The 15891-nt window shown below is 38.2% G+C and overlaps 1 protein-coding gene across 1 annotated transcript in view; it reads right to left on the bottom strand.

Moving 5' to 3' along the window:
• Positions 1-15891, bottom strand: part of LOC141361730 (NACHT, LRR and PYD domains-containing protein 3-like) — a 39862-nt gene that overhangs the window by 10613 nt on the left and 13358 nt on the right. Inside the window, exons 5-6 of the mRNA XM_073863430.1 lie at positions 12753-12929; positions 11712-11885 (exon numbers count right to left, since the gene is read on the bottom strand). Coding sequence (XP_073719531.1) covers positions 11712-11885; positions 12753-12929 — 351 coding nt within the window. The remainder of the gene's footprint in view (positions 1-11711; positions 11886-12752; positions 12930-15891) is intronic.

The raw sequence follows: 15891 nt of genomic DNA, 5'->3' as shown, positions 1-15891 counted from the left end.
GGGATTCCTGGAGAAGCAGAAGCGTATGAAGATGCCGGTGATGGTGGGGAGCGCCTCTGCGGGGTGTGAGGAGACGGTCCTTTTCTCCTCGGGATTCGTGTAGCAATGCGGGAAGATCGCCCGGCCTGTGGGGAGGCCTCGGGCTTGATTGAAACCTCCCGACCGCTGTCGGAAGGCCCGAGATAATCCTGTGTGGTATGGTGAATTTCCTGTGCTGGGTTTGTTTGACTGGACATCTTGCAATAATGTCCCAGAGAATTGAGGGTAAGGACTCTATGATTATTTATAGAGCTGGTACTAAGTTGTTGTGTTGATTAGTGATTGATAACCAGCCGTGTTCATTGCTTAATCATCGAGAGCCAGCCGTGTTCATTGAGAGCCAGCCAAGTTCATTGATTAGTGATTAAGAGCCAGCCATGTTCATTGATTAATGATTGAAAGCCAGCCGAGTTCATTGACTGATCAGCTCCTCCCAAACCTTGTTTATATAAAACATCATGAAATGAAAGTGAGACAGTTATTATATCTGATGCCCCAGAGCAGGTATATTGCTTATTAGTATTCATCACGAAACTGGGGTATTTTGAGGCTCTGGTTTGTTTTTTTCTTTTTAGCATCCTCTTTTAAGAAGCCTCCTCTCCTAACTTAAATTATTTCGCGCAGACCCTGCTCCTGATTCTGGATTCAGGTCTTAATAAATACTGTTAATGATCTTAGTACTGAACATATATTAATTAACAAAAGGTTTAAACTTACAGCAGTAACAATATAGCAAAGTATAAACTGCAAGCTACAAGTTGAATATGTCAGTATTAAAGATTAGTCTGCTGGCCTCTGCTACTGTGGCTGGATAGCTGTGTCAAGGGACAAATGTGTGTGCGTCAGTCGAAGCACCCGATGCGCTATTATCAGATTTGCACACATGCAATTGAACATACATTTGAACAAATATGGCATAAATATATATTTAAATAGATTGACATTCATATTAAATTGAAAATAAACCTTTGAATTATCAATTTTGTGTGGATTACAGCTGCTTTCCCAAGGTTATTATGAAGCTTTAATGAGGTACATTTAACCAAATAAAACTCAGACACATTTACAACACTGACAGATGTCACTTACTTGAATATATATATATATATATATATATATATATATATATATATATATATATATATATATATATATATATATATATATATATATATATATATATATATACGCACAGCAACACCACAAAAGAAAGTAAACTTTAAGTAAGAAATTATAACAGGAGCAGACTCTGTGTTCAGTTGCTGAAGCTGCTGAACTGAAACCTTAGCGCATGCGTCAGACAAGATCAACAGGTTGAACTAGCACATGCATTTTATACAATGTTTTTTAAATGTATGATTTTTTTAATGCATCTTTGTGTAGTCCTAATGTCATATAAAAATACTATCATCATCAAATACTGATTTTATTAATTTATTTCTAAATGTCAGTTTCCATTTTCTCTCACGTACCCCCTGCAGTACCCCAAAGTACCCCTAGGGGTTACGCGTACCCCCATTTGAGAAACACTGTGCTAAATGACTAAATGTAAATGTAAATGTTTCATTTATGCGTGTTTGTGTTTTACTGAAACACATCAGTGAGATTTTAAAGTAAATGAACTTCATCAATTTATTAGGGGTGTCAACAATAATCGATTCGGCAACGCATCGCAATGGGCGCATGCACGATTCAGCATCGATGCAGCAAAGTGCCATAATCGATTATGTCACTGTTTATTTTCTGGAGAGAGATAACCGTGATAGACGGGTAAATAAAAACGCACCCTTTTCCATGGAAAGTGGACATATGGGCACAGTTCGGATTCTATGAAGTTAATGGGAAACTAGAAAAGACTTACGTTGTGTGTAAAATTCTCATCTCAGGCAGGGCTCGCAAAATTGCTAGCCAGACGTCTCGGGGCTGTTGTGAATTCCTGTCGGGCTACCAAAATGTATCTCCACCCTGCCCGTCAGGCTATCTTGGGGAGGAAATAATATTTTAATGTCTTTGCTTTGTCTCAGATTTAGTTAGGTAATTATATGTACTTCGGCGTCCTCTTGTCAGTCATTATCCTCATGTAATAAGTGAAACTGTCAGGAAATGAAGTGAAAGCATAAATAAACCCATCCTTTAATGTGCACGTCTGATATGCGCGCGACCCTCTGCATGCGCTTCTCCCGACTTTGCTCTTCACGAGCACCTGCTTGCGCGAACTCAAGTCATTTAATAAAATAACGTCATTTCATTTTTACCTCATAGACTAACATTGTTTTAGCCTTTGTTTATTTTTTCTTTCTTCAGTTAGCAATGTGTGAAGGAAAATATATCTAACAGATTCTCCTCCCTCAGCAATACATTTGCTGAGACGTCTGTTAAAGGTGCCCTGGTTATTGGTGATTCTATTCTCAGGAACGTGAACATTAAGGCACCAGCCACCATAGTCAAATATATACCGTCAGCCAGAGCGTCTGATTCACGCCGGCACGAATGACACCAGACTCCGCCAGTCGGAGATCACCAAAGATACTATTAAAGAGGTGTGTGAAATTGCAAAAACAATGTCAGACAATGTAATATGCTCTGGTCCCCTCCCTGCCTACCGGTGTGATGAAACTTACAGTAGATTCGTGTCACTCCACGCCTGGATGTCAAAGTGGTACCCTCAATATAACGTAGGGTTTATAGACAATTGGAAGCATTTCTGGGGAAGACCTGACCTGCTAAAGAGAGATGGCCTCCATCCGTCTCCGGAGGGAAGTGCAATACTTTCTAGAAATCTGACCAATAGTCTTACTTTTGATATTGTCTGACTATCCAGGGCCCAGGTCAGGAAACAGACAGATCGGCTTACCCATCAGTCTGTTAGCTGCCTTGACATGTCAAGATCACATATATCCCAGCACATAGAGCCTTTTTTACCAGAGTACCAACACATCTCGACTGTGTCTGTTCCTGGAACAAATAAATACAGAGCACCGTTTACCTCGTCTTGCACAAATCTTATTAACATAAAATTAGAACACAATACATTAACAGATGAAACTCAAATGTTAAAATTCGTCTTTGTTAACATTAGATCGCTTACCAATAAAGAACCTATTGTCAATGAAATAATTACTGACCAAAACTTAGATGCACTCTGTTTAACAGAAACCTGGCTTAAAGTAGACGATTACATTAGTTTAAATGAATCCACCCCACAAGACTATTACTATAAACACGTTCCTCGTCTAAAAGGGAGAGGGGGTGGTGTAGCTACAATATACAATAAAATATTCAAAGTAAACCATAAATCTGACCTAAAATTTCATTTGTTTGAAATAATGTTGTTAAATATGGAAATAACCAATCGCAACAACAAACAGCTTTCATTCGTCTTAGCCACTATCTACAGACCTCCAGGTCACCACACAGACTTTCTTAAAGAAATAGCTGATTTCCTGTCTGAGCTTACAGTCACTGTAGATAAAGCTCTTATCGTTGGTGACTTTAATATCCACGTTAATAACCCAAAAGATGCTTTAAGACGTGTGTTTATGGATGTTCTACATTCTCTCGGTATTAAACAAAATGTGTCAGGGCCCACGCATAGTCGTAATCACACACTAGACTTAATTCTGTCACTCGGGCTCAATATTAATGACATCGAAATATCACCACAGAGTGATGCAGTTTCAGATCATTGCCTTGTCTCATACACGGTACTTCTAGATAGGATCACTTGGTCCACAACATTCTACAGACTAGCCAGAACAATAATTTCCACCACTAAAGATAGCTTTATTAGCACTCATCCAGACCTGTCTCGAATGAAACATGTAGCAGATAACCGTGAAGATCTGGATATTGTAATAGAAAACCTGAACAATGTTTGTTCTAACAAGCTGGATGCCGTTGCTCCCATTCGAAAAAAGAGAATCTGTCATGATTTCTGTCTTACCGGCTGCCGTGTGCTCTGCTTTTCCTGTGTTTGTTGTCTTTTGTTGACAGGTCATGTTTGCACGTCTTCACAGGTGATTCCCTTTTGCTCGTTGATTCCTCACTCACGTCATCTCACAGCTGATCCTCGTTGATCGCCCAATCGGTTTGCTATTTAAGTCCCCTCAGTTTTCTGCTCTGTGCGAGTTTGTCTTTGTACCTCGTCAACTAGTCTTGTCTTGTCTAGTTATCCGATTTTTCAGAAAGTATTTTTCTGTGCTATCTGCTGTTTTCCAGTTCCCAGGCTGAGTATTTACCAGCATAAAGGACCATTTGCTTTTTCCCATAGACTTTGCCTGCATTGAGGATTATTCATATTTGCTCCTAAGACTTTGCCTGCATTGTGGATTATCTGCATTTCATCTAAGACTTTGTCTACATTGTGGATTAACCATTTTTGCCACCAGCTCTCCATCGAGTGGACTAGGAGCTCCGGGGTTCTCCCCAAAGTTTGTCCGTTTGCCTGGGCTTCCCATTAACTCTGTTCTCTCTCTCTCTGCCGCAGCTCCAGCTGCGTTGCTGCCTGTAGTGCTGTCCAGCGTATCCTTTGGAGTAGTTTGCCGTGGTCCAGCACTGCTGGTTAAATTCTCCACGGCATATCATCATCGCAGGCTGTCACCCTGCCATTCTATCGCTGGGATCTCTCTCTTGGAAACGTCAGATCAGCACTCGCTCTGCCGTGGTTGGAACTTCGTTTTGACGGAGAGTTTTCCCCGGGAGTGAGCCTTGTCCTGCCCCTGTTGCTTCCCTGACGCGGTGCTTACGGAAGCAGTCTACGTGCCTCACCCCATATCGGAGCCCCCAACCTTTCACCTCGTGCTTTCATTAAGCCGGGGAATATCCTCATCTGGTGGCTGACATTACTTATCTCTCTCTGTGCATTGATTCAATAAATTACCTATGCATTGGAATCTATCTGTCCTTTGTCATTCCTAACAGAATCAAAGAAAAAACGCCAGCTCCGTGGTATGACCATCATACTGCAGCCCTTAAAAAGGTAGCTAGAAAAATGTAATGAAACTACAGAAGCACAAGTTAGAGGTATGGCATGCAGCATGGAAGGAGTGTTCAACACTACAGATAGGCTATAAAAACCACCAGATCTACCTATCTCAGTACGCTTATTAAAGAAAACCATAACAACCCTCGTTTCCTCTTAAGCACAGTTGCGAAACTGACTAGAAACAAAGAACAAACAGAAACCAATAGTAAACTTCAACACAATAGTGATGACTTCATGAACTTCTTTACTAACAAAATCAAAGTTATTAGAGAAAACATCGAAGCTACGCAAGCAGCCACCACTATACCCAATAGTACATTTACCACTAGATTACCATATGAACATCATGAGTACTTTAAACCTAATAGAAGAGCTCTCTAAATTAGTAACGTCATTCAAATCATCGTCCTGTATATTAAACCCTGTTCCCACAAAACTACTTAAAGAGGTATTCCCTGTAGTGTCAACCCCGGTACTAAATATCTTTAACTCATCGCTAGAAATGGGATACGTTCCAACAGCTTTCAAAGTAGAAGTAATTAAACCGCTCATTAAAAAAACAAACCTTGACCAGGGAGATCTTAATAACTTTAGACCAATCTCAAATCTACCTTTTCTTTCTAAAATATTAGAAAACGTTGTGAGATATGCACATTCTTAGTGAATTCAGGATTCAGGCCCCACCATAGCACAGAGACAGCACTGCTACACAGTTACAAATGACCTCCTTTTAACATCCGATCGTGGTGAAATCTCGATCCTTATATTACTAGACCTTAGTGCAGCCTTTGACACAATAGATCACACAATCTTACTTAATAGGGTAGAAACTATGTTGGTACCTATGTTGGTTTAGACCAGGGGTAGGCAACGTCGGTCCTGGAGTGCCGATGTCCTGCAGATTTTTGCTCCAACCCTGATAAAACCTTGGCTACATAGGTTTCAGGTGACTTTTTAGACCTTGATTAGATTGTTTAGGTGTGATTGATTAGAGCTGGAGCTAAACTCTGCAGGACATCGGCACTCCAGGACCGACGTTGCCTATCCCTGGTTTAGACTGTACCTTACCAATTGCTACCACTTTGTTTATCTAAATAAGGTAGAGTCATATCACTCCCTGGTTAAATACGTTGTACCACAGGGTTCAGTTTTAGGCCCTACCCTATTCTCGTTATATATGTTATCTCTAGGAGACATTATCAGGAAACATAACATAAGTTTTCACAGCTATGCAGATGATACCCAGCTATACATCTCGTCACATCATAGCGAAACCCTGATGTACGACAGCAATTTATCCTTCGATAGTCATATCTCCAACGTCTGCCACTCAGCATTCTTCCATATTAGAAATCTAAAAAGTAAGACCACATAAGCCCAATTCTGGCATCTTTACATTGGCTACCAGTTAAATACTGCATACAATTTAAAATACTTTTAATCACCTACAAAACCTTAAATGGCCTAGCACAATCATATATTAAAGAATTACTATCGGGATACAATCCACCACGTAAACTGCGATCACAAAATTCTGGCCAATGAATTATCCCTAGAATATCAAAAGTGTCTAAAAGTGGTAGATCCTTTTCCTACTTGGCCCCTAAGCTCTGGAATGATTTACCAGATAATGTTCAAGTATCAGACACAGTCGATCAATTTAAGTCTAAACTTAAGACATTCTTCTTTAACAAAGCATTCACATAAAATGTCCAGTAAATCTACTTATCCCGCAATAGTTTGTTTTTCTAGAACAAAGCACTCACATAACTCATCTGGGTAATATACTTATGCCGCAATAGTTAGCCTGTCTGGAACCTAGTTGATTTTAAACCACAATACTGTGTGACACTTGGTTTACATGCGAACGGCCCCTACGCTACTAGGATTCTGTTTCTCTCTCCCTGTCTCGTCCTCGACCCCGAGGACAATGAGACAAACAGACCCAGTTCCTGCTGCTGTGAAGGTCATCACACCACTGATCTACTGGCTGTCCTTCAACGTGATGCCCAGCCGATGCCTGACCAACAACCACCGGCTGAACCAGTTTAATCCGCCTACCCGTTTCATATCCCTATCGTGTTTATATATATAAACAGTGATGGGAGTAACGCGTTACAAAGTAATTTAGATTTTTTAAATCAAGTAACACAATTAAAATTACTGAAATTTAAATGAGTTCGTTACTGGCGTTACTCTATTTTGAAAAAAATAGACAAGACATATCTGACGTCGCAGGACCGTGGTTTGCGGCCCAATGAATCATTACACTTCATCATAGCTGACAGTGCATATAGAATGAACATGAAAAATCTAAACGGGACAACATACCTTTGTTTAAAAATTGTGCGCAAGTCATAATCCATCCGTTCTCATGTTTGTAAATTATCTTCGCCAAGCAATCTCAGTATGACATCAACTTGCATTTGTAGTCCACAAAAGTAATACATCTGAGAAATGTTCATATATTTAATGTTTACATCAGCTTCATGGAAGAGAACGATACGCAATTGTTGTTTCCACTAAAATATTCACACTGCGCTGTACACCCGTGTTAAAACTCCATAGTATGTGTGAGCTCGCTTTTAGTTTTAGTTTCACTCGCCCCGTATCCAAAAAACAATCCACTCGCTCTGTGTCCGTCCGACAAAACAATCCACGTAGCCTACTCTGTTTTCTGATTAAATATCTTCCTTTAATCTTGTTCATCATTTTAATCAAACATAAAAAATAGAGAAACAATATACGACCAACGAGCACAGTCCCTGCCGCAAGCTTCACAAGCTGTGTTCCAATTCAAGGGCTGTGCCCTATTAAGCATGCGAAAAAAGGTGAGCACTCGGCCTTTCAAGGCGCTCAGAAGTTCGCGAAGAGAACTGAAATGAGGCGGTCAAACCTTCGGACGACCCATAATTTGCGTCACCTGCTGCAAGCACACCGCGCCTGTCAGTAGGACACAGCAGAGACGTTTCTAACTTATTAAAATAAATATGGAATCAGAAAAATGATCATTTATTTTAGAAAATATGATATGTTGACTCAATTGTCTCCAAATTTTTAAAGAGACACTACACAATTTTAACACATTATATATTTTGTAAACATGCAGAATATTTGTCTAAATGATATACATAAATAAACTAAGCTTTCATATTAAGATAATTTCTAACAAAAATATTCAAAGGTTGAATCTAAAGCAAAATAGGCTCCTACAGTATGTGATATATTAGAGTCTTACGTGTAAAATAGCCCATTCATATCATTTTACTGTTTGTTCAGTACTGTTCATATTTACATTTAAAAAGCAGACATAAAAGTAACTTAAAAGTTACTTTTCTTAGTAACTAATTACTTTTGATATACAGTAACTGGTAGAGTAATTCAGTTACTTTTAAAAGAAGTAACTAGTAACTGTAACTAATTACTAATTTTCAGTATCTTGCCCAACACTGTATATAAATATATATGTTTCTCTCTCAAGGGTTTTTCTTCTCCTAGGAGTTTTCCCACAGGGTTTTTCTACTAGGGGTTTTTTCATCCCCTGGAGAGTCAGCCAACTTTGGCTTAAAGGCGGAGTCCACGATGTTTGAAAAACGCTTTGGAAAATAAGACGGGCCGACTACCAAAACACACTTATAGCCAATCAAATCAAATCAAATGCCGGGTTGCGTATGTGTGGGGCGGGTCTATCAACAGAAGGTCCAGATTCTATTGGGGTTGGGGCGTGTTTGTTTAGGTGATTTCAAATATCAACATTGGCTTTCAAACATCATGGACTCCGCCTTTAACTTAGCACTTTCCTGTATACATTACATTATTACTTCGCTGGCTTGCACGGTTTATTCTTAGCCACTGTATTCTGCTTCTTATATTATCTTTTGATTATTCTGTGTTTTCCCCTACATCTACTCATGTAAAGCTGCTTTGAAAACAATTAACAATTTTGAAAAGCGCTATATAAATAAAATTGAAATTAATGACTTGTTTAGTGAACTGTCATATGAAATCTGTGTCACATTTTCAATCGTGATGTGATGCTGCTTAACTGTATCATGTCATTAAAACTCCTCATTTTTACCGTAGTATGTTAACTGAGTATAACCCACTTTGTTAAAGGAATAGTCTACTCATTTTCAATATTAAAATATGTTATTACCTTAACTAAGAATTGTTGATACATCCCTCTATCATCTGTGTGCATGCACGTAAGCGCTGGAGCGCGTTGCGACGCTTCGATAGCATTTAGCTTAGCCCCATTCATTCAATGGTACCGTTTAGAGATAAAGTAAGAAGTGACCAAACACATCAACGTTTTTCCTATTTAAGACGAGTAGTTATACGAGCAAGTTTGGTGGTACAAAATAAAACGTAGCGCTTTTCTGAGCGGATTTAAAAGAGGAACTATATTTTATGGCGTAATAGCACTTTTGGGAGTACTTCGACTCGCCTGAAAAGTCCGCTCCCCTTCTCACTCTCATAATGGGAGGGGGAGGGTGTTACTGCGCCGAGTCAAAGTACTCACAAAAGTGCTAATACGCCATAAAATATAGTTCCTCTTTTAAATCCGCTTAGAAAAGCGCTACGTTTTATTTTGTACCATCAAACTTGCTCGTATAACTACTCGACTTAAATAGGAAAACCATTGATGTGTTTGGTCACTTCTAACTTTATCTCTAAATGGTACCATTTAATGAATGGGGCTAAGCTAAATGTATCTAAGAAACATTGCAAAAATTAGGCCCTACCTTATGATGCTGAAAGGCTATACATGCATTTGTTACTTCCAGGTAGTGTTGTCAAAAGTACCGGGTCTTCGGTACCAAGCCAGTACTAAAAAATAAAAAAGTAATCTGTACCAGGTTTTTTAAGTACCGTAACAACCGCGGAACAGTTTGTCACTCGGAAACTTTTCATAGATCCAACAAGAACACGTGAGCAATGCGAGTGGCAACGCAGGGTCACTGAACTCCACAAAATCATTTAAAGATGTTCCAAGTGGCGTTACCAGCTTACAGAAATACTTGAGATTTAAAGCGCATCACTGAGAGAACGAGTGAAGTGTCCGGATGGAAGTAGGAAAAACATTAAAGGTGTCGAATGGTTTCATTAGACTTTAAGCAGGGGAGCTTCAGTTTTAATTGGTACTGTGACAACACTACTTCCAGGATTGATTATTGTAATGCACTTTTTACAGGTGTGCTTTATAGTTTGCATTGGTTACCTGTCCAGTCACGTATTGCTTTTAAAACACTCACACTAACATATAAAGCTGTGCATGAAATAGCACCTTCTTATATTTGTGACTTTGTCAGCCTGTACGCGCCTTCACTTTACCTTCGGCCTATGGATTCTCTTATTCTTTAGCAGCCTCCCTGTAGTTTAAAATCTATGAGCGAGAGCTTTCTCTGTTTCGGCACCCAGGTTATGGAATGCATTTCCTCTTTCTCTCAGAGATGCTCCTACATTAACAAGTTTCAAGAAGCTGTTGAAAACATATATTTTTTAAATTGTTTACATAGACTGTCATGATTAGTATTTTACTGTGTTGTACTGTAATGATTATTTTGTATTATTCTCGTACTTTTGTATTTTACTTCGTTTTATTTTTTGTAGCGCTTTGGGTTTTAGAAAAGCGCATTATAAATAAAATGTATTATTATTATTATTATTCAACAAACCTGTTCTTGTCTTAGGAAATCTTAGGGTGTTTTCAGACCTGAGCCTATGTTTCAGAACTTGGTGCATTTTACCCCCTTAGGTTTAGTTTGTTTAGGCATATGTGAACACGGCAATCACACTCAGATCCGCACCAAAACAACTGCCCTGAGACCGCCTGAACAAGGTGGCATATGTCTTAAGAGTTTATAAGCAGAGAAGAAAATATAGATAGAATGAAACGTTTTTCCAGTTTTGTGTTTTTGTTTGTTTGCTTATTGTTTGTTTGAAAGAAGAGGGTCTGTTCTTTCATTTGATATATTTGTATGTTTATATATTTTTATATATATATATTTAAGAAAATTTTCCTGGAAGGCATTTTGTGAAATATTTTGTAAAAATCGCAAAAAATGCTGGTGGGCAACTTTTAAAAAAAAGGCTGGTGGGGAATGAGTTAATCATAAACATACATAATAGCTTTTTGTAGATGAATTCTGGTGAGCTCGTCAATGCCATTTAACACCAAAGTGCATCTGTTCCCTTTAAAAAGAGCTTTTAATTGCTCTTCTCTACATAGATTCATGGTAAGAATGTTGTCCCACCTAAGTTTTGATTCATATTTAAACAAATTAAGTAATATAACCGCACTTACAAAAACAGCCACAAAATAATCCCATAAAGCTGCTCTCTGTCCATCCTGACGGACAATTTAAGCAGAACCACAGAAAATAAACAGATGCACTCTGAGGAAAGTTTACTTACACATGACTTGTATTAATAAAGTATGGTTCATTTGGAAATATTGCCTTGTGTATGCAAACTGAACCAAGATGATATTGCAACATTTTAGCCATTTAACCCTTCAAAACAAAGCAATCGATCTACAGGTCTGAAAACACCCTAAAAGTAACTTTTATAATCCACTTTCAATGTTGACTAGTGTCTATAAATCCATTACAGATGTTATGATCTCTATATAGTCTCACTATAATCTATATGTGATTTCTGTCTGAACATCAGATCACAATCTTACTTCAGTATCTTCAGTTTACAGTCAGGATTCTTCAGTACATCAGAGATCAGCTTCACTCCTGAATCTGTGAGTTTATTCTGAGACAGATTCAGATGTGTCAGGTGTGATGGGTTTGATCTCAGAGCTGAAGTCAGAGCAACACAACCTTCATCTGTGATATCACACAAACTCAACCTGTAGAGAACAGAGACACACAGTTTGTTCACACACAGATCAAATCTACAGTGAGTTGAATTTGTTTCTCTATTGTCATCATTTAGTGTTTATGGACATTTTCATTTTAGTTTCATTTATGTGTGTGTGTGTGTGTGTGTGTGTGTGTGTGTGTGTGTGTGTGTGTGTACCCGGTAATTATCATGTTACAAAGATAGGAATACCAGTGTTTTTGTGACCTTGTGGGGACATTTTGATGTCCCCATGAGGAAACAAGCTTATAAATCAAACAGAATGATGTTTTTTGAGGATGTGAAATAGCAGAAAGTTTTCTGTGATGGTTGGGGTTAGGGAATGTTTGTATGATATAAAATGCATTACGTCTATGGAATGTCCCCACAAAACATGGAAACCAGAATGTGTGTGTGTGTGTTTTACTGAAACACATCAGTGAGATTTACAAGGAAATTAACTCAATTTAATTTTTTTATACAATAATGAAATCAGATTCTTCTCATCAGACAGCACAAAATTTTCACTTGGGTTTTTTTATAGATATTTTTTACTTTTTTCTCATCATAATTCAATTTTTATGTTTGTGATTTTCAGTAAGAGTTAAAGTGTTGTGATGAATGTTGAATAAAATCAGCTTCATGTATCAAAAACATTACTGAAATTAAATTAAAATAAACTATTCTACATATGAAGTGGACCAAGGCCTTTTATAAAAGTTGTCTTCCAATTTTGAACAATATCTGTTTTTGTCTTAGGACAACTTTGATCCACTTCAAATGTAGACTAGTGTCTATAAATTCATTACAGATGTTATGATCTCTATATAGTCTCATTAAATGTGATTTCTGTCTTAGCATCAGATCACAATCTTACTTCAGTATCTTCAGTTTACAGTCAGGATTCTTCAGTACATCAGAGATCAGCTTCACTCCTGAATCTTTTAGATTATAATTATTAGAAAGATCCAGATCTCTCAGGTGTGATGGGTTTGATCTCAGAGCTGAAGTCAGAGCAGCAAAACCTTCATCTGTGATATCACACCTCATCAACCTGTAATAATGTAAATAAAAAACATGGTCAAAGAACATGAAATAAAAACTATAATAAAGAAAAAAAATTGTATTTCTCATTGACTCTTTACTCATATAAACATCTCAGTGCAATAACTGTAATCAGAGGTTAAGCCCCAAAGAAACAATAACTGCTTTTGCACTATCGGGCCTGTGCGAGCCAGGGCTTCAAACGGGCCTCACAGAGCCAATAGCCTCAGACCTCCAGCTGTGTAGCCAAAATCACGACGCGTTTGCATTGTCAAGCCAATAGCGCCGCAGCGCTTCAGAAAACCCCGCCCTTAATACGCCTACCTGGATGTAACGTCACACAACTCCGCCTGTTTTACCGTGAGGAAGTCGCTTCAATCTGACAGGAGACGGGAGTTAGATCGCATCATCATACAACACACATAATGAAAATAACTGAGGCGGCTGTTTGCACGGTGAAAGCCAAGATGAGAAGATAGAGATGTTTGCTCCATCCGCGGTGTTACTCTTATAGTTTATGTTGGCTGAACACGAGCAATCTCACGATGAGACAATATCAGATCAATAAGCAATAGTAAACTTTATGAAGTAGGATAATTAAAAATAAAGCGTTCATCTACCTAATGTGCCATTATACACAATATTTTAAAGAATATAACGAGTCCTAGTTTTACATTTATGTAAAATAATCTTATTTTAAAATACAGGAATCCACGTGTGTCTAAATATATTACGTTACGTTTGTAATTATAGTTCTTTGGCGATGTAAACATACTTACACATTATAAGAGGTGTGATATCACATGAAACACAAGGTAACTGTCTAATAGCTATTTCAATAATGTGTCAATCAATAAATACTTTTGTCTATAAAGAACTGCCTCGAATAGCTGAATAGGACTGAAAATCACTTTACTTGCAACTCAAAAATCAAAACGTTTGAGAAATCATTAGAAAATGTACTCGTTAAGAATCAACTCTGAATATACACATGTATTTAAAAAGCTATGTTACAGTGGTTAAGTTAATGATGGTTATATTTACCATTTTGTTGCATCTTACTATTTCTGTGTTTCAGATGTGATCCTTATTAAGCAGTCATTTTCAATAAACTGACAAGCAGTCGTAGTAATAATAACGCGGTACTTTATTTACATATGAAGTTTATATCAGTGCACAAACAGTGTATTTAAAGACATCGTCTCCGGACGGATTTCAACATCCATGGCTCCTGTCGTCTCATCATCATCATCTTCGTTTCATCTCCTGCTCTTGCATTTGTTGCTGTGTCATCTCTCATATACAAAATAAAAACTCCTGGATGACAAACTGAAAGTTTATGTTGGCATTTTTCTGTAAAACGGACACAAAAGAATAACGTGGCACATGTGACGTTTTGTATAAAGGGTTTGTAAATACACATACAGTATACCCACATATAAAGTTTGCTACATTCATATAAGAGTTAAATTAATCTCCAAAATACCAGAAAGCATGGCTATGACTAATATAATAAAACCATGGTTACTTTTTCTAAGGGCTGACTAAAAAATTCAACAGAGATGACAATATAACACAATGAACACCCATGTAAGACACTTATGCAATCGTTATTTGTATTGTATTTTAAGTGTTTTGTATGCAAACGTTATGTAGCATGTTAACTCACCGACTGTAGATACCATCGTGACTCGAGTGATCGCTTCTTTAATACATGGACGATGAAATGATGATCCAACACACATCTTTAATTTCTCAGCACTGTTGCACTTTAAACACTTTGTTCTGCGCCCGAAACTTTATAAACTTCTCCCGAACCGGTAGCGGTGTGCGCCGGATCCTTAGCATGGCGAGTTCGGTGATGTAACGCGTCTTTGTTTTTTACATATGCAGATCATTTTCTTCAGTCCGAAGTACAAACATAGCAGGCATCTTCCGTTAAACAGTAAATTACTGGTGATCCCGATTATTTTTAAAGTTTTAAATCTGCAGACAGATGGATGCGCATCTTGCCAGAGACTCAGATAAACTCCGCCTTTGACCTTTACCACTCCCCTAGCCCCGAGAAGCCTGCTCTGGCCCAAGGTATTCGGCGGGCCAGAAAAGCTGGGCCTTAAGTCCCAACGAAGCACCAGTGAAGCACGATCATGCCCCGGAAGTGACAATGCAAACGCGACAGGCCTCAGCAGGCACTGGCACGCCCGCTTGAAGCCCGAGTGCAAACACGGCTATTGATTTAAATTTGTCATGTAGGGTCAGTTGCCCATACAAGGTTTATCCAGTCCCAGACTAAAATGCATGTTTGAGCTGCCTTCATTTAAAAACACCTTGCCCTGTCACATCTTAACATATATCAGTGCCATTGTTTTGTATCATGATGAACACCAGTATTGTTTTTTGTAAGGTAAGGTAAAAACTACTTAAATGTTCTAATATAACTAAGGCCTACACTCTAAGGTTCTTAAACAATGATAAAGGTTCTATATAGAACCATATATCTTACTGAAGAACCCTTTTGTGCTGAAATGGTTCTTTGTTTTGGCAAAAGGGTTGTTTAATTTCCGCCTATTATTTTACATCTTGTCACAATCAACAATCCTGCTTAACCGCCTGCAGACTAACAACACAAACAGGTAAAATAAACGTCCTTTACTATGGCATTTTGAAAATTGAAGTTTTGTGTATTCTTATTGTTCTTCTTTCCTTTATAACAGTGTTGTACAGCTGGTATATAATAAACTTTAAAGGAATAGTCTACTCATTTTCAATATTAAAATATGTTATTACCTTAACTAAGAATTGTTGATACATCCCTCTATCATCTGTGTGCGTGCGCGTGGGCGCTGGGGCGCGCTGCGACGCTTTGGTGGCATTTGGCTTGGCCCCATTCATTCAATGGTACCATTTGGAGGTGGGGTTAGAAGTGACCAAACATATCAACGTTTTTCCTATTTAAGACGAGTAGTTATACG

Source organism: Misgurnus anguillicaudatus, chromosome 24 (genome assembly GCF_027580225.2).
Source record: "Misgurnus anguillicaudatus chromosome 24, ASM2758022v2, whole genome shotgun sequence".
NCBI lineage: Eukaryota > Metazoa > Chordata > Actinopteri > Cypriniformes > Cobitidae > Misgurnus > Misgurnus anguillicaudatus.
This window is presented reverse-complemented; position numbering and strand designations above follow the sequence as displayed.